Below are 20,003 nucleotides of genomic sequence, written 5' to 3'. Positions count from 1 at the left end.
TAGTTTGAAGCCTCAAATCATTAATAGTCCTTAAATAATTGTGGTGGGCAGTGGAGAGAACGCCAGATTGCAGCTATTCCAGATCGAGCAGGTGCTGAGGAAGTAATTGCCACAGACCACTCCTCCTAGGTTATAGTGCATTCCATTTGGAGCCCATCTGAAACCCCGAAGAGCCATTAAGGTGCCCAAGGTCCTAAAAATAAATTTCATAATAGTTACCTTAATAGCTTTATCTGGTCAATAATATACATTCTTTTTAGAGCTCTGAAGGGAATGGACATATAAAGTATCCAACTTAAAAATAAATTGAACTTGAGGAATATGGTTCTATAAAAAGAAGTGGAGTCCAAGCAAAGTCAGTAAATTCAGTACTAAAATTCAAGGAAAACAGGCGCAGGGACAGAAAATAAACTATTCTGACAAGAAAAATGGATAGAACTATAGTTATATAAGGGAACCCATAAATACTCAGGGCTGTTGTCTAACTACAAAGCACCACAGAATTGAACCTGCACCTCTCAGCTCCAAGAAATCCGAGCGTATTTGTGGTGGTTTGTTCAAAATAAAATTTGCTTTGTGTTTTTTTGGGACACGCCGGCAGACACAATTTTTTAAACATCCATAAAACGACTATTTGCTATATAAATGTTGCCTCATGTCCACTCAGCAGTAACTTAATAATGCCATTTCCTTTCCCATTAGAATTATTCCTGGAGTCTATCTTGTTAATAGTTTTCAGTTTAACAAAACATGAGCACTTTCCGACAGGGATTAATGGAAGGACAGTTCTCAGCCCTGCCTTTTTAAGTGCTTAATGCAAAGTTTTTGACCAAGGATACAGGGCCCTCAGGGATGGGTGGATAGAATTCACAGTGTCTGTGTTTTCTGATCGGAAAAGAAAAATCATATGTTAATTTTTCCTAATGGTTCCCTGAAACTTAGAATTTCCTTTCATTGCCTTCATAGGCAACAATGAGTCATCCTATTAACAGTACCAGTAACTTTGTCACTAATAGAAATCACAGATGTTTTCACAGCACATTATAAGCATTGTACACATCTGAAAATACCATTTACACTGTGCACTAGTAAGACGCAATAGTAGTCCTGGCACCACCTCTGTTAATGTGTTCATTGATAAGCACATATATTACTATATCACACATTTTTAAATATTTTGATAATGACTTTGTGCTCCTGTTCATTTCATTTTATGCACTAAAAAGCTTATTTTTAGAAGGGCTCTTCCAGGCTTCACCAGACTGATAAAAAGGGTCCATAATGTAGAAAAAGCTCAGAACCCTGAGTTAATAGCTTATTGGTTTCAAAAGATATTTTTTTCCTTCTGTATAGCATGGAGGAAGCTTTTGGAAATAAAAGATATTAATGATCCATTTTCATTGAATGTTCATTTCTGGCCTTGATTCTGAGTTTGTTCTTTAGCTCCATGTATAAAAAATATAAGCTGTTTTTCACCATTAAGTACTGTGTTGGCTGTAGGTTTGTCAAAAGTAGCTTTTATTATGTTGAGATATGTTCCCTCTATACACCCTTTTGGTAAGGGTTTTTATCATAAATGGGTGTTGAATTTTATCAAATGCTTTGTCTGCACCTATTGAGATGGTCATGTGATTTTTGTCCCTTCTCTTGTTGATGTGGTGTGTCATAGTGATTGATTTGTGTATGTTGAACCATCCTTGTGTCCCTGGGATGAAGCCAATTTGATCATGGTGTATGATCTTTTTTATGTGTAGTTGGATTCTGTTTGCTAATATTTTGTTGAGGATTTTTACATCTATGTTCATCAATGATACTGGTGTGTAATTTTCATTTTTGGTAGTGTCTTTGTCTGGTTTTGGTATCAGGGTGATGGTGACTTCATAGAATGAGTTTGGGGGTATTCCCTCCTTTTCAGTGTTTTGGAGGAGTGGGAGAAGGATCAGTATCAGTTCTTCTTTGTATGTTTGGTAGAATAAAATAGCAGAAGATGATACTATTAAGTCACATTTTTGTTATCATGTTTACAGAGGTTTTATTAACAGGCTTGAGTTTTTAGTGAACCCATTGCTGCTTCTCACCAACAATGTAGGTTTAGAAACTTTGTAACCCTAGAGAAAGGTGAAGTATTCTGAGTTGATTACAGACACTAACCCATATTTAAAAGACGAGAGAAGAAAGATAAACTAAAGAATATCCCTCCTGCCCGGGTCTATGGTCTGAAATTGAGCACTTTTACCAGGACCTTTTCAATTTTCTCAAAACTAATTGTCATCTGTGTAAAATTTATAATCAGTTCAGTTATTTGGGTTGTTAATGACATGTACATTTGAGAAGAATGCTGCCTGCTTATGAGTTAACCAAAAACTACTGATCATCCAGAATCATAGCGTGAAATACCAAGTAAATGTGTATTACTCATTACATAAAAAAAGGATGCCAGTCTATTAAATTAGTGATATTTTCAGTTGATGTTCACGTCAGTTTCAGAGCATCAGAGTATTGTCACTGAACACATAATTAAGTCTATTTTTGAATTTAGTTCTTATTTCAGAATATGCTGGTGCCGAGAATTATTTAAGCAGTGTATGCTTCCAGGATTTGTATGATTCTGTCCATTTGCTTGGCCTTCTCTAAGGAGGATGAGTTTGCACAGATCTCTGGGTGTTGGACGGGAATAAAAAAGTAGAAATGATTGGTCTTCGAACAACCTAGATTTTTTTGCAACTTGACTGTGACAATAGCATTATGCTAGGTGCTGAGACAACTGTCAAGATATCTAGCACATGATCATATACATTAAGACATTTGAAATATGTCTGATATACTTTTTCTGGCTTTTTGAGTACCAGGAAAATGTACCCACTCAATTTACCTCCTTAAGAGGGCTATTTTCAAGATTACATGTGAACCAAAACTATAAAGAAGGCTAATGTACTACTTGAGCCTCTGTCTGTCTGTCTGTCTGTCTTTTTTTTTTCAATAAATCTGTCTTGCTTTCTGAATTCTCTTTTTATTCCTGTTTCTAGGTCACATGGACTCATATAATTTTTGCTTTTCCCTGTGTTTGTACTGTTTCCTTCTTTGCATGAATGATGAATTTCAGTTTATCAAATATTCCTCAATTACAGCAGTATTTTTACTTGAGGTATCTTTTTTAATGAATAATAAATAGTGCTCTAAATTATACATGAAAAGGTTACTTATAACACAGAAAAGTAGTAAGCATGCAACTGTATCTGAGAAGGAAAAACAATTCATTTAGTGTCTCTTAACTCTTCTTCCTAGCATAGCAAAATACCAGCTTTTCATACGCATTTAACCTTTTGAGCAGTCAGGTGGACTTTATCATAGGAGCTTAAGTGAGTTCATTCATTAAGCAGAACACTATAGAAGTCCCCACAGAACTATTAACTGGCTTCTGGTGTTTGGTCTAGTCATTTAAAGGTAAAACAAATTTTATATTCTGGGGATAGTGGCATTGCTGACTGAAAATATTACAAAGAAATATATAAAATTCTGTCCAATAAAATGGATAAGCCAGTATAATAGAAAAAAAAATTATTTCATTTTCCTAGTCTAGTAATAAGCCCTCAAATTTTTGCTTCTCATAAGACCTAAAAGAGAAAATTTTGTAGTTCTGGTTTAACTGTATCAATTGTAGGATTGCCTAATTGCCTAATTGCCTAATACCAGTAATATGGGAATAAGGAATTCTCCCCCCAAATGAAAACAAGCACCTCTAAGAGAAGAAAATAAACATAAATCATATGCATTTCCTCATTTCCACCATTCTAAAATGCATGCCTTTTTTGTTGTAGTATTTCTGAATTTGGGATTTACCTTAAAAATCAGTGATATATTGGTGGTACATAAGAAAATGGTACACAATAATGGGAACTTGGTCTCACTGCAGTCTATTAAATTAACAATAAAACAGAAATAGGTAACATGACCGTTCCAAAAAATAGACTACCAACAAGCATTTATATCTAAGCTAAGCCATCCAAGTAATGATTTTTAGATCAATAGAATAAAAATATGGATTAATACTAAAGCAAATGATGCATAAATTCATGCTGCCCATTTGTATTTCCCATTGTGAATATGAATACTTCACTGTTATTCATGTCAGGCCACATCTGTAGAAGCCCTTATGTTTGCACATGGATTATATACCCTTTCCAAATATGGAGAACTATGCTTAGACTAATTCAAAACCAGTAAGATCATTACACAGCATTTCATACACACACACACATACCTGCCTTAATTAGAAACTAGTTGAATTGTCATTTACTAGGCACAATTATTAAGAAGTTTCTAGTGCATATCTCTGTGCCACTTAGCAACAGGTGATCGCATCTCTGATCGTCTAACTTGGAAAACTGTTGGCATGTCACTTGTAACGACCCTTTAATTTTTTTTTAACTTTTTCTTCTGATTACAGAGTTACATATATATACCTATATATAGTTATATATATAATAATATACAGTTATATATATATTTATATATGTATACACAAGACCCCAGAAAAGAACACTTGGAAAACACAAAATTTGTTTGAATTCATTTTCCTTCTGAAATGGAGTCTGCTTAAATCCACCACTTGTAGTATGCTACCAAATACTGCCCTTGTAACACTTATTTATCATTGCTTTATTCTTTCTAGTGTGGCTTCCCTCTGTCTAGTTGGCCAAATACCATTTCAGATCAAAAGTTTTCAAGAATAGACATTGTTTCTTCATTGTATTTTCTTTCTTAGTATCTGTAACACCTAAAATCCCTACCTGGATAGACTGGACATTTGACAAACCCAGGCAGTTGAGTGACTCAGATTTCTTGAGAGAGCTAGAATAAAAAATCTTAGAGAAAGAGAAAGAGATAAAGAGATTGAGAGATGGAGAGAGAGCAAGAGAGAGTGCCTTCATCTATATTGATTAATATAATAATGGGAAGCAGATTTTCACTTGTTTAAACATAATGAATACACTGCTAGACATATGTAACCCAAATTTAAACTGAATTTTAAAAAAGAAAAATATTGGGAAAATTTATAGACGTGGTCTTACCTCACAGCATATAAGTTAAAGGAGTGACTGTTTTACATTCTAGTCACAGCCTCTCTGCTCCAAATAATGTAATAGTACATACAGTTGTTGAAATTCCAGGAGCTGGCTAGCCAAGTAAATTGTCTATGAGGCTGCTTTTATTACTGGTAGAGACGATTTTTCTTTTTAGTATTCCACCTTAACCAGAGAGTATTGATAGAGGTTAAATATGGCAAAAATTATGTCTCAGTTAATCATGTTATTAATTAGTCATGCTTATGAGAAATGAGAGTTAAAACTGAATTTTAAAATAATTGCAAGGTGTGTGGCATAGATTTAATCAATTAATTTCTCTTCTTTATATTTACTTTTTAATCTGTTAGCACAGGTAATGAATCTTAGATTTACATTGAAGTGAATTTGAGGGAAAAGAGAAATACACTGGAGAAATCCAAGTTAATGTGCACATGAATATTTAATTGGTGTTTGCTTATTTTTTTCTAATGATTATTGTACACCGAAAATACAAAGCTATTGGCAAAAAAAAACAAAAATTAACAGCAACAACGAAAATAATCCTGGGTTAGGACACAAAGTTCTTGATAAAGTAATGCTAAAAATTTTGGAAATTATACATAAACCTTTACCTTTGTAACCTAAATTAGACTAATGTGATACTTACCCAGATGCTAATTTAATGTTTGAAGATATTAACATTTGAAAACAATTGCTTCCACGGTTTATCCTGAGGCATTTTGTTAAACAGAGAAGAATGCCCTGTGTCATAATTGGCCTTTAAAAATGCAAAGATGAAAGCAGTTGTAGAGTGAGAATAAAGAGTAAGAGGGAGAGGAAAAATATAGCTGTAGAAATCCTTGAGGTAGGCAGTTCACTCTAGTCCTTTTCTATGGACCTCTAGCTATAAAATGATGCTGACTTCAAATTAGTTTCTACTGAACTACTCCCAGCTGTATAATCACTTTGAACCTCAAAAGACTAAAGTATGAAATGTTATGACTCTGCCTTGCACAAAGAAGAGGTTCCACAAATATTTTTAAATGTTGAATGAATAACAGTCTATGTGGAGCCTTCAGTCTATGAGCCATGGCAGAAACAATGATGAACACAAGGTGAGTGAGGTTACTACTCTCTGTCTTTGTAAACATGATCACCAAGTGCCGTGTTTGTCATTTTTCATCACTTCTCCACACTGCTTAAGCCTTATGCAGCAAACAGAAGGTCCCCAGCACGTCATATCAGCGTGTTTATCGTGACCCTTTGGTAATAGATACACCTGGTGCCAAATTTTGGCTCTGTGACTTTATGGGAGCTATTTAACCTCTCTGAGCCTCAGTTGCCTCAAAGTTGGAAATGAAACTACTATTCTTGGGGTTATGTTGAGGCTGAAATGCATAGCATTTTTTTTTCTCTGCAATAAATATATTCAGGCTTCATTTTTATTCTTGGAATGTCTGTGAGAGAAAAGATCCACACCTTTGGAGCAAAGAAGTTTCTTCTGAAAGTGTCTTTTCATTTTACTTTGTTGAGTTGACACTTCCTAAGAAACTAGTATTCATGCATGATTTTCTTATATTACACAATCAGATCATAAAAAGAGTTGGCTATGTTCTAAGGGGCATTTCATGATTTTTCTTCCAATACATCCCCTTTATGTCCTTGGATATCTGAAATAATGAAAATTAGCATTCTTCTCACTTTGACTGGAAAAATGAGTCATGATGAAACAAACAAAAAAGGTTATGCTGAAGATATGGGAACCAAGTATTATTCAATTTGGAGGGAAATGGTTTGTTACTTTACTCTCGGTTATGGACTTGAGGAAATAAGATTCCTTTGATTACTGCAACAAAGTGGCCGCCAGCTAAAACTTCATCTCCATCTAACCTAAAGGTAGGATTACTCGGATATTGAATTGGGAAAAAAACTTGATTATAAAGGTGCTTTTCAAAACTGTAATCCGGTTTATCAGAGTGTTAATATGAGACTTTTCCATAGGAGGGCTCCCTATTCTGTACCACAACGACGAAAAGCGCCTGCCAGACATAGACCTATTTTAAAAAGAGATTATTTAATTAGTTATTTTTATTTCCAGTGAGTCTGGCCATATACTGTGGGGAATCATTTCATTTTCATTCATTATAAAAAGCTATAGTTTGTATTTCCCTCAGGCAGAGATTTATGTGGCAATTTGCATGCTTTGGTGACAGAATTATCTGATGATGAATATGATATTAGGGAGACGCCAACTGACATGACATTTTGAATCATTGCCAGTAACTGTTCATGATTAACAATTGTGCTTATGTATGTATTTTAATTTTTATTGAAGAATATTTTGTATGGAAAATGGGAGTAGACGTTCTATTCCTTTTACTTCCTGAATAAGAAGTGAGTGCATGTAAAAACCTGGCTGAACTGGCGATATATGTTCAAATCTTGGATCTCCAAGTAGTCACTGTGGGAGTCAATCTCCCCTAGCCATAACTTTTAGCTCTAACTTTTGCTTTGTAACAATGAAATAACAACAATAACAACTACAATATAAGAGCTACCATTCACTGAGGGCATATTAACTGCCATATGGTTTACTCTGTGCTCACCATGTATTTTTCCTAACCTGTGCAACAAAGCTCAGGTGGGTGTTATTCTCCCTGTAATACAGATTATTAATGCACAGTTTCCATACTTTGCTATGTATTGGTATTACCAAGATTTTAAAAAAAATTACGGGTATCTGGGACTGCATTTACCTTCATGCCCGTAACCAAAATTGCAGTGAAAACAGCCTTGATGAACTGATATACCAGCAAATTTGCCAAGACTTAATAAGTCACTTTATATACATCATAAGTCACCAGTATATTACACTTCATTGTTAACCTTTTTCCCCACATAAATTGCTTATATTTGTAAATTGTATAATGCTATGAAATTATAGACCTTTGAATCTACTGATATAAGAGTGTTTCTATTTTCCTTTTATCTTTGTAGTTTTGGTTTAGTTGAGCAGATAACTTTGGAAAGTACTAAGGCCCAAGGATATATTGTCATAACCCCCTGCCTGAGCAATTTATAGTTCACACAGTCATTTCTTTTTTCTGTAGCTAAAGAGATTTTGGGTAATGAAAAAAAGTGTTCAACTAATGAAATATTTTCTTACTAATGCAAGATTAAATTTACATCTCAGGTTCTATTTATTTTGTGTAATTTATCATTCCTGTATATTAAAATTAGTAGCTATAGCCTTCTGTATCCTAATGACTATTAAGTTACAAAATAATTGTTTTTAGTATTTTTTGACGCATTTGACTGAAGTGAAGGATTCCTAAGAAAAGCATGTCACTCTTTTCCTCATTTGTATAGGAGCTTTTAGAAATGATAGTAATTCTTCTATTTCCATTTGGGGTTAGTGGCTGTGCTTTGTTTTATGTGTGTGATTTGCTGATTCTTACCTGATTCCTGGTGAATCCTGTAAATATGTAACTAGGGTGATGAACATGAGTAAGGTGGTAAAATGAAAGCTTCTGGAGAAACTAGTCATTTACATAATTCCAAAATAAGAGAAACATTAAGTTCCCTTTTAGTTAAAAGCTTAAAAAAAAAAGTGAAATTCTAGTTTTGACTGCTTTTTCAAAATTTACAACTTCTTAATGAGCAAACAGGATTCTTTGTAGTCTAAGTCTTTATATTCGTCATATAATTTTAACATAAGTTTGTGAGAAGCATATCTATTAGGTCAGACTACATAACAATAATATGAACATACTAGAAAATAGCATCATATCCCATTATGAATATTTTGTTGAACAAAGATAATATTCTCTGCTCTTTTCAGCAGCTTAAGATTTAAATGCAGATTTAAGATTTTTAAATACCTTTACTTCTCTGAAATGTAGTATCCATTATTAGGTAGCTCTGATACACATTTTAGTTGTTTTTTCTACAAATACTACCCAGCAAAAGTGAACATTAAACCTGGTCGTAACATAATATCAAGGTCTACTTTATTATTATATAAAATAACTTTGAGAAGACATAGAAGTTAAATATCCTGTTTTAATAAGCTGACCTATATTCATTACATTATAAAATGGATATCCCATATGAATCTTGAACAAGAGATAATGTGTTGGGGGGAAGGTATGTCTCAAGTGGTAGAGCACATGCTTACAATGCAGGAGGTCCTGGGTTCAATCCCCAGTATGTTTTCTAAAAATAAATAAGTAAACCTAATTTCCACCTCCCCCCCCCAAAAAAAAAAAATGTATGAAAAGCCGGCTTAGCTTCTGTAAGTTTGTAATAATATTGTTATTAATTGTTAAGCTACTAAATTCTCCTAGAATGTACTTTCTGTGAAATTCACAAAGCATCCTTTGTTTTAAGAACTTTACATTTGCTGTGTTTAAAATTCTATGTTGAGTTGTCCCTTTCAGAACTACCAAAGTCCTGGCAAATACTATATGCAAAGCCCTTGTGATACTTTCTTCTCTAGGAATATTTGATTAGTAAATATGTTGTTATCAAGAATTCATCTCCTGCCTCAGTTTTGTACTGGAAATGCTGACAAAAGGTTTTCTGTTTTATTTAGTTTGGAAGGAGGAAAAACAATGGAGCTGAGGTTGTGACATGGAGGGCAGTCTGAAAAATATTACTTGCAGAACTTTTAGTTTCCTTCCCCAACTCCAGCACGTCTCTGATGATATGATTCCTATCTCTTTATTTTCTGTGTGACAAACACTTCCTAGATTTTGGGGAATTAATGCACATATAGATATTTCTAGAATTCAGATAAGCAGATCGTCTACAGTGCACTTCCAGTTTCCATTTTGCTCTCCATCCTTTGTTCTGCCAACTTGCCAAAGTGTTCCAGCAGGACGGGGGCTCATTACGTAGTACCTTGCCATCTGCAGTGGCTTCCTGTTTATTCTCTTCTTGTTTAGTTTCTTTTGACCTCTGGAACACTGAGACTTCACACTTGACCTGAGATAACAATCTGATATGAAGGAAAGCACAGCCTCATTGTACAGAAAAAATGGCTAGGTAGCTGATAATTGGATTTTGGACAATGATTTATCTCTCAAATAAAACTCTGAGTTTGACATGTCAATAATACTACTTTATAACAAAACATCAGAGGCAATGCCTTGCATTACTTATTCAGATATGAGTTTACCAAAAAAACTTAAAGGAGGTAAATAACTTTTAAGCGTGGGAAAGTGTCTTCTGCATAGCAGGGTTTGAATATTTACATTTAGTATTCGACTCAGGTCTCTTGAAGCAGCTGAATCCACCTTTAGCATTTACCTTGGCATTATACCCCTTTGCAGCTCTTTCCTGTGCAGATGTACGTTTTGTCGGAAGGCAAGAATAGGTATATGTCTGCAGGTTTTTTAATTGCAGGCTTTTGACTCTACAGACAAATGTTTCATCAAACCATGCTGTTATCTTCATAGTCGGGAGAAGATAAATTGTGCAGTGTAAGTGGAAGCCCGAGTACAAGTTCCTGAAATCTTGCTGGACTGCCAAAGGGCACTCAGCACTTGAAAAGCCCTTATGCTTTTCTTTCCTGAAAGAAGGCATCGTAAACAAACTAAAATGCACTCTTTGATTGTCCTGTGACAGTGCTGGTAACTGTCATAGGAGGATAGCATTGGATTTTGTTGACTTTCGTGAATTACTGCAATACAAATTTTGGCCTTTGGATACTAGAGTCCACAGGCCCCAGTGTTTGAGTAACACTATCAGTCCGCATCAGTGCGCTCAGAAATTAGCTTGGGAACATATGAATGGACAATTTCCTATTATAATTTAACTTCATCATGAGTTTAATTTTTTCTGAATTTAAAATGATTAATTTAAGCTGATAGTACATCATAACTGACTTGAGATAACACAGTGTGAAGAAAAGCATAACCACATTTTATAGGAAAACAGCTAGATGGCTGATAATTGAATCTGTAACTTAATGAATGCTGGTTTTCATTCCAAACATGTTATTTCCCCTACCTCCAAGAGCTAATTCTTACATATTTCAAGAGTTCCAGCATTCCAAGAACATATTTCTGATTTTTAACACCCACCCAGTCTGTTGACTCCTTAGAGTGATGATACACCTACATTCAGAAGATTGATCCAATTTCAAGAAGAGAAGTCATCCCAAAAAAGCAGTGATTTGTTTTAATTTACGTTAACCCACAATGTTGAGAACTGCCAACTGTAAGGTGCTGTGCTAAGTGATTTGGAAACATAAATAGTGCAAAAGGCATGTTTCTACCTCTAAGAAGTTTATTACCTAAGAGAAAAAAATACGCACAAATAGTTGTTCCTCATCGTTTACCTTGGGCACCTGTGAGCTTTCCAGTAGTGAAAATAATAGCATTCAGTTCTTAATGGCATGGGGCAAATACTTTAGTGGCCATATATCACAGAATCAGTCTTCAAGACTGTGAAGAAAATTGGCATTTATCTAGGGTGTGCAGCCCATCTGATGCAAAGAAATAGACTTTTCTCCAAGGTACACATGCATTTTATGTGAATTCCAAATAAGCTTAACTGATTTTTGAAAACTATTTTGATGATTTTGCAATTACTAGTTTCCCTAAGCAAGGTTACTATGGCCAGATGTGAAATTTAAGTCCTGATAAAAGAAGCGTGTTCTCTAAGTGTGGAGAGAAACAAGCATCACCACATGGGATTTTCCCTCTAAGTCCTTTTAAGGTGATCACTCTCAGTGCAGTGAGGGGAGGCTGACCCCCAGGGGTGCTCCATGGGGATTTGTGAGCACATGAGTTAAGGGAGGACTGTGTTGTGCGTGTCCACTTCACATTCTTACACCAAATCCAGGGAGCTCTTCCCCATTTCCCCTATCTCCTGCCACCAAACTGGTGCATCTAAACTTTCTTCTTGAAATCAGCTTTTCTTATACCTCCTGTAGTCCTTCTGTCCCTCATCCTCTTTCCTCTGACACCGCTCCCCAAGACCAGAAAAATGATAGCCTGACAGAAATCAGCAAGTGTGTGTGTGGAGGGTGGGGTGGGGCTTAAGTGACAGGACTCACAAGAAAAAGATCTTCAGGGCTCCTTTTAACCCCTGGGCCACAAAGTGAGAAATAGTGGCCTTGATCTCTCCCTCATCAATTTAGAACCTGGTCTCAAGACAGCTCTAAAATAAAACAAATGCTAGGAATAAAAGAAAGGCTGTGGTCCAGGTGGCAGAGAGGGAGGTTTATGCTTGACTCAGCATTAGTTTCTGCAGCATTGGAGGTCATCAGTAACTCATCCGCTGGTGCTTGTGTTCAGCACAATTATCATGCTATGCTAAGCACAGCAGAGGACTCACACTCCTGCAAGAAGATGAGATGCTCGGAGAAAGAGAGGGCTGGAGATGTTTAAAGATTTGTTTCTTACATGGCTTTAATTTGAAATCCTTTCATTCTGAAGATGTCTGGATATTGAGATAGAGCAAAGGAAAGCAGTACATTCCTGTTAGAGATTCAGCCGAGCATCTCCCTTATTTGAAAGGCTTAATCAGCACACTCAGGAACAAGATGTGAGACATCTTGAGGCACTGCTGGCTTGTCAGCTGCAGGATCAATAAAATGCAGACGCCATTCTTTGCCACACTCCAGAGACTGAGTTTGCAACGTGAGAAGGACTTCACTTTGAGGCCATGTGATTCCCGTGGACTTGGCAAAATCGGAGGCGTCACTCTAGGGAGGGCACGTGAGGCTTGGCCGCTGCCCGCTGGCCCCGTGGCTCCTGCTCAGCCTGCCGGGTGACGTCACTCACGTCACTCGCTCAGTTAGTTTGCACAGCAGGGCCTCAGGTCAGAAGGCATTTCCAGGCCACTCAGACAATTCAAGCAAAGCATTTATTTAACTGATTATTTAAATGATGCCTAAAAGCCTCTGGTTCTCAATGTTGATTGGACTCATTAATTCAGGATGATTGTTAAACCTGACCAAAGGAAGCACAATAGCAAAGATGCATAAACACAGCTCACATGGCCAGGAAATGTTGACCATATTCTACTGTCGTATTCGGCAATGATCCCATTGCCTCTGGGCCCACTCTAGAGGTAACAGTAGACAATTTCAAAAATACTGTGGCTGTGTGACAACTAGTTGAAAGAGAAGTAACCCACTTGACTGTCAGCCCATTTTCTTAATTACTCCCTCTTCACTCAGCATACCGTTTCTAAAAACCTCAGTATCTGTGTGCTCTGGAGAGACTAGGTGAAATTTTTAAATTTAAAAGTGCATTATACAAATAAAATTGTTACAATGTTAGCTGTAGCTTTTCCTGTTTATGTACCTTTTGGATTTATTTTAAGAAATTAATTTTCTGCCAAGTATGAGGCTAGATACTGGGAGGGATGTAATCCCTCTCCAGAATAGGGCTCCCCATTTTGTGGAACAAGAGATGTACCTGCACAGTATACATGGGTGAGCTGTAGGGCAGGGGAGTTCTGAGTGTGGCTTCAGTGTGGAAGCAGGTTTTCTCTTTTCAATCCTGTCCCTGCAGCCTGGTTGTGAACATAGCAGGCAGGGTTCTACATGACAATACCAGCTGTAACAAAAACAGGTCCTCTCAAATTCCAGCAGCAGGAATAGTTTTTGATAAAATTTTAAGGGAAGAATTAGATTCAAAGGTGTTCTTTGTGAGGCATGACCAGTCCCTTCATTGAGGGTTGCCATGTGCTCTCTGCTGTCCGTCACCCTTGAAGATACTCCATTACTCTTCTCCGTTCAACATCTAATTATTCCTAGCTCTATTCATTTTTCAATTTCTAAATATGCTTTAAACTCTTTTTTTCCATTTCTCCTTCAGACCTGCTCCATTTTTCACCTGGACCATGATAGTAGCTTGTTCTTTGGCCCTAGTTTTGTCCCCCCCTTAAATTATTTACATTAAATGAAAATATGATCATAGTTAGAATCCTTCAAAAACTCCACATCATTAATAGAATCAGTTTTTTCTCAGAAGCTCTTTAGCAAAATAATCTAGGCTCTCTCTGCTTCTTCACCCCATCCTTGACCATCTCCTGACCAACTTGTCTTGGTCTAATAATACTGAACCACCTCCACTTCCCTAATCATACCAGCTGTTTCCTGTCTCTGTGTCTGCCCTCTCTTTCTTCTTCTCTATTTTAGCTCCCTCTCTTTTCCAGGAAATCTTGTCCTGAACCTCAGTCTGGGTGATAATTCCTTCTCCTCCTCCCATTGAATAATGTGTATCCAACATCACAGCATCTGCCATATTGTATTCAAATGTTTTCATTTCTAGGTGTGTCTCTCCCACTGGACTGAAGCTCCTTCAGAAAACAGCACAGTAAACCTAGCGCAGTAGCCCACCCGCTTCTCACTCAGAGATCAGATTTAGTGTCACCTCTCAGAAAGGCTGTCTCTGATCACCTGACACCGCTACCTGGTCCACCTTTTTTTTTCCTTCACTAACCTTTATGGTATTTCCTTTTTCACTTAAGGATTCATTATAGTGTGTCTCTTCACTAGAATATGAACTCTGAGAGCTGGGATTTTTTTCTGCCTTGTTCACTGTGTTTACACTGCCTAGTGTCTGGTGTATAGTAAGCCTTTAATAAATGTGCATTTTTAAAAACTGAACTGAATGAACAGAGAATAGGTGGATGGATGGATAGATAGATGAGTATAACTGAGAGGACAGTAAATTAGTCAGGATTGAATTAGCCTATTCATATTTGATAAGCAGTATATAAGCCAATAATGGTAGCAGGTCAATTTTGGATACTTTTAAAGGAACACAGACCACCATAATACCTCAGGATTTACTTCCATGATTCACTGCCACAGACTGTCACCTGCTGCTTTAATATGTCCCAATTTGCAAAAACTCGGTCATATCCTGGGTACCACTAGTGATATTCTACAAGTTTTCTTAATGTTAATTATCCTATCCTCTACTCTAGTATGTGTAAGCCCACATCCTCCATGTAAAATCACCACAGAAGGAAAGGATCCAGGATCCAATTTTGAAGAATTACTGAGCTCCTTACACTATCAATTGACATTATTTTCTGTTTGTGCCAAAGAGCATTTGGCTTTAATTCCAGACTCATTTTTTTATGAGTTGAACTTCCCTCCTCACAAGTTTTGTCACTTATGAATTAGCATGATGACCTTTTTCCCTTGAAGTATAATTTTGCCTACATGAGGAAAGACATGCGGATGTACTTTTCCAACTTCAGAATGCTCATCTGAGACCATTTTTCATCAAGCATTATTTTATATCCTTCCCTCAGTTATTGATAGTGATAGCAATGTATATCTCTAGATTGTCTTTCTTTTAAGCATCTTATTGTTCACTGCTTAAGGTCACTGAATCTTAGGTGTTCAATCATTTGCATTCTGAATTGCAACTCCTTTCATTTTTGTAACTGTTGAATTTAATAGGGCACTGGGGAAGTGGATAGCCCAGGCAAAAAGAAATTGAATTTTGAACCCTTTATTATGATGATATCCATTTGATTGTGGTCCAAATGATCAGAAGAAAAGCTGCTGTTGTGACAACTTTTCAGGGTGAAACAAACTATAAGACCTGGATTTGATGATTAGCTTCCTCTTCAGGAAAAAAGCCTTTGATACCAACATTAAGCACATGATTATTGAGCTCTTCCTGTGAAGAAGCCAAGCCACTGTGAACATCTAAGGATACAACAGTAAGATTCAGCGCCTGCTTCAGATGAGCTAGAGTCAGGATCACCTCTTGATCAGCAATAAAGAGAAACGTGCAAATGTCCTTGTAGAACCAAGCTCATTATTAACAATTTGTAGTTACAAAGGCAAAACACTGTTTATCTTTCTTTACTTCACAGCTGGTGGATTAGTTGTCATCATAACCACAATTTTTTTAATGAAAATAAAAATTGAGGACCACTCAATGTTTAAGGAATTAAACTGATAACCTCACAGATGCACGCTTCACTCAAGAACCCCCCACAGGGTCTGTTCCTCCTGCTGGGCTTTACTGATTGGCAACACACAGCATAGTATGTAAGTGAATGTTACAAGAGTTTATTTAAAAAAAACAAAACAGGAGGAATTGAGAACTGAGAAAAGAAATGTTCAATTTGACATTACAGCAATGAGAGCTCATGTGAAAACACTTTATAAGCTGTGAAGTCCTATGTAAATATAACATGTCAGTTGTTTTTGGAATTATATTTTGTTTGAAAGAATGACTGTTGATGGCATGACGAGGATTGGGGGCCTTATGGCAGAGTGAAAAAAATGCAACTATATTTTAAAAATTGCTCATTGGTATCTGGCCTGTATGATGATGCAACAATTCACAGCCAGTGTGTTTTGCTGATACGGTAGCTAATAAGGTTAAGAGGACTGACAAAGCAGAGACACTGAATAGTGTGGTTTGAGGTCTAATCTCTTTTAAAATGGTTACAAATTCAGGGAGGATATCCAATTCCGCATTAAGGTCTTTAGAAGTACAGAACTAAGTGGTACAGAATTCTTTCTAAGGCTGCCCTGCAGTTTAATTAATCAACGCTGGCTCTCTGGCTCTGCCATTCCACTGACTGGCCTACAATAAATGGCCTCCCTGCCTGCTGCATTTTCGCATCCAAACATTGTACAAATCAAGGACAAGCATCCTTGAGACTCTTTTTAATGGCAATATTCTTAAAAAGCCAGCCTCCTGCAGTTGTTTAAAATCAAAGTGTCATCATGAAAGTTTCTTAGTGCTTTTATGAAATCTGTGAAGATCTTATGTTTAAAATGCAAAGCAAAGCAAGAATTCAAAGACTCAACATTTGAATTTTCAATGTTAATTTTTTTGGAATATGAAAATCAGATTATTATCTGTAGCTCCTAATACTACGATTCTAAAAATGAATGGCTTCTTACTTAATGACTTCAAAGTGATATAACACACCTTTATAATGTGCTAAAGAGTTCTAAATGCATGTTTTAGAAAAGATCTTACTATCTAAAGTAAACTTATCAAGTGAATGATTTGTGAATTGTCAATCACAAAGGTACAATTTTTGCTGTAGTAATGTCATCTTTACTAATAACATCTGATTAAGATGATTACTTATCCACATATTTTCCTTTTTATAAAAAATGTTTTAAGATTTTTAATCTGTTGGGGAAATGTTAGTAAGTAATGTGCTTAGAGCTGTTTATTGTCTGAGAATGGGAGAGAAAAACACATTTATGCTTAGTGAAGAAAAGGTTACCACCGAGAAACATCTTTGTAACTTTTTAAAATATTACAGTCTACCTGCAAGGTTTTTCCTTTCTTATTTTCAACCTCAGTCGGAGTGTAAACATTTAATCACTGACAAATGTTGGACTTCAATAGTAATTAAAATCTGTAATAGGCTTGGTGGTAATCTCTGATCAAATTGACTTATATACGCTAACATTAATAATGGCAGTATGCTCGTTTCATATTTTCAGGAATTTTGATGCATTTTTGTAGTGTATTTTGTAATAGGATTATCAAATTAGTTACTATATAACTCTAAATTGGCAAAAAGTTGAATATAGTACATGAAATTTTAATGAAATTAAGAAAGCTAGGTATTACCTTTCACCATAGCATAGTATTATTCAAAATTTTTGAAAATGAATTTAAAATAAATGTACTTTCTGGTGAAATTCTATGAAATAAGTAAGAAATTCAAATATATATGATATATAATATATATAATTTTTAGATTGATGTAACTTCATTTTTAATTTTAAAATCTAAGCACATTTGGTATCTGAGAACATATTTGAGTACATTATGCTTTAATGTTAGTGTTTTAAATTTTTTTAGGGAGAGTTTTCTTGAATTTCCAAATCGCAAATTTAAAGAAAAATAAAAGAAAAAAACTAAAATGTAAATGCAGTATCCCTGTTGGTACAGTTGTGAATTTTGAATTAAAAATATTAGAAATGTAAGTATTTAATATCTTGATTTAATGAGTGGTGTTCATACTGCTGTTTATAATGTCAGAGTTTACCTACTTACTTTACAGAAAGAATTTGTTTATTCTCTATTATAGCATATCACAAGTCATTATTATAATAGTCTTAAATGTGAACAGATTGACATATTGCCCTTTTTGTGGAAGTATAACTGACAGCGGTTATAAAATTTAAGTTAAAAAATGCATAGTAGTGAGAAGAGCTAAGTCAGCAAGAAAATGATTTTTGATACAAAACTCAGGTGTAGGCTAGTTAAGAAATATTGTATCAACAGATATTCTTGAGAACTTATAGTTTATGAAGCATGCTAATGGGAATATAAAAGATGAGACAGACCTTTTAAGGACATTACTCTTTTGTTGATGTGATCAACAATTAAAGGATAACATTAAATCGTACAGAATCACAATTCAGAGGGGAGTGTTCAGGTGCCACACTCAAAGCAGAGGGAGAAAAGAGTGGCATGAAGAGCAAGAATTATCTCCATCATGTCACCAGTAACAAATCTTGAAAGTAGAAGGGGCTGAGATGGTATGATGGTCCAAATTAAAAGCACTTAAAAATTATCTCCCATCAACTCTAACAGCCACATTTCGATAGGGATTATTTCTAATACATTCACACTTTTTTCCTGATTTGTTCCCAGAATGCTCAGGCCCATTGGGAATTGAAGGTGGAATCATATCCAATCAACAAATCACAGCTTCATCTACCCACCGAGCTCTTTTTGGACTCCAGAAATGGTATCCCTACTATGCCCGTCTTAATAAGAAGGGGCTGATAAACGCCTGGACAGCTGCAGAAAATGACAGATGGCCATGGATTCAGGTAACAAATGGGATGGGTCAGGGCTACTGTCAAGGAATGACCAGAGTCGTTTCAGAAAGAACATAGTAGGTGCCCACAGTGGGACTTGTCTTCATGGTTGCAGAGGAAAGGATGCTTTAGCTAGAGTCCCAATTGACTGTAAGCTCTGAAACTGTGGGAAATGTGATCATTCCATTGGGAAGTGCATTAAGAGGGTTAAAAATGTTAAAATTCTTAGATTATAAATATCATTATCTTAAGGTACATATCAAGGGGAAGGTTTTTACATTTACCATGTGTTCATTAGTACTGTATCAAACATTGCTGCTAAACGTTAACACTTCAAGAATATAAAAATTGTCTTTTCCTTCTGTGTCTTATAAGTGGTTCCATATGTGCAAATATACAATATGTAGAAGCTTAGGGTAATACCACAAATGTCTTCAGCACCTTCTGTCAATAGCTGAGGGTGTTTCAATTCATACTCTCTTATTTGTTACCTATTTTTTTTAAACATGAGGAAGCAATGACATATGGAAATATTAAGTGATTTCCCAAAGATGTGATGGATGTAGTGATGCTTGCATCTTATATTCTACCTAGTAAAACACTTGTTGAGCCCTTAGCTGAAGTGAGACAGGAAACTACATATTTAGAGACAGAAAAGGCGGTCAAACTCTGGTTTCTGTGAAAAATTATACCTGTGTTGATGGGGAGCATGTTAAGAACATCTAACAAGTCATTGATGTGTGCTAATAAAGAGGGAAAATCCAGTATACACTGGGGACAGAGGAAGAAGTGATTGTCATGAGAAAGCATCATGGGGAGGGTAGCTTTTGAGATAGGCCTTGGCTTTCACTAGAGACCAGGTGCCAAGGGAACAGCATGATCAAAGATGCTAGGTGAGAATCTGGGCAATGACATACAGAAAATTATGACCTGTGTTTAGGTTGCTGGAGGAATGCATTCAAATCCAATGTGCAAGTTTCGTGTGCCGTCAGATTTATACATACTAAAAGATTTTGGCTTTATTCCATCAGAATAAGGAGTTGTTACAGAATTTTGATTTGTTTAGGTAGCTGATCTGTTTTATCTGTTGACTACGTATTTTGAGTCAGAGATAATTTTTTAAATGGGAATCCATGATGTGATGT

The 20,003-nt window shown here is 35.9% G+C and overlaps 1 protein-coding gene across 2 annotated transcripts in view; it reads left to right on the top strand.

Moving 5' to 3' along the window:
• Window positions 1-20,003, top strand: part of EDIL3 (EGF like repeats and discoidin domains 3) — a 394,119-nt gene that overhangs the window by 235,204 nt on the left and 138,912 nt on the right. For both annotated transcript variants that reach the window (XM_032475466.1, XM_006178645.3), the window contains one exon: window positions 18,689-18,870. In XM_032475466.1, coding sequence (XP_032331357.1) covers window positions 18,689-18,870 — 182 coding nt within the window. The remainder of the gene's footprint in view (window positions 1-18,688; window positions 18,871-20,003) is intronic.

The sequence above is a fragment of the Camelus ferus genome, chromosome 3 (genome assembly GCF_009834535.1).
Source record: "Camelus ferus isolate YT-003-E chromosome 3, BCGSAC_Cfer_1.0, whole genome shotgun sequence".
In the NCBI taxonomy this organism is placed as follows: domain Eukaryota; kingdom Metazoa; phylum Chordata; class Mammalia; order Artiodactyla; family Camelidae; genus Camelus; species Camelus ferus.
This window is presented reverse-complemented; position numbering and strand designations above follow the sequence as displayed.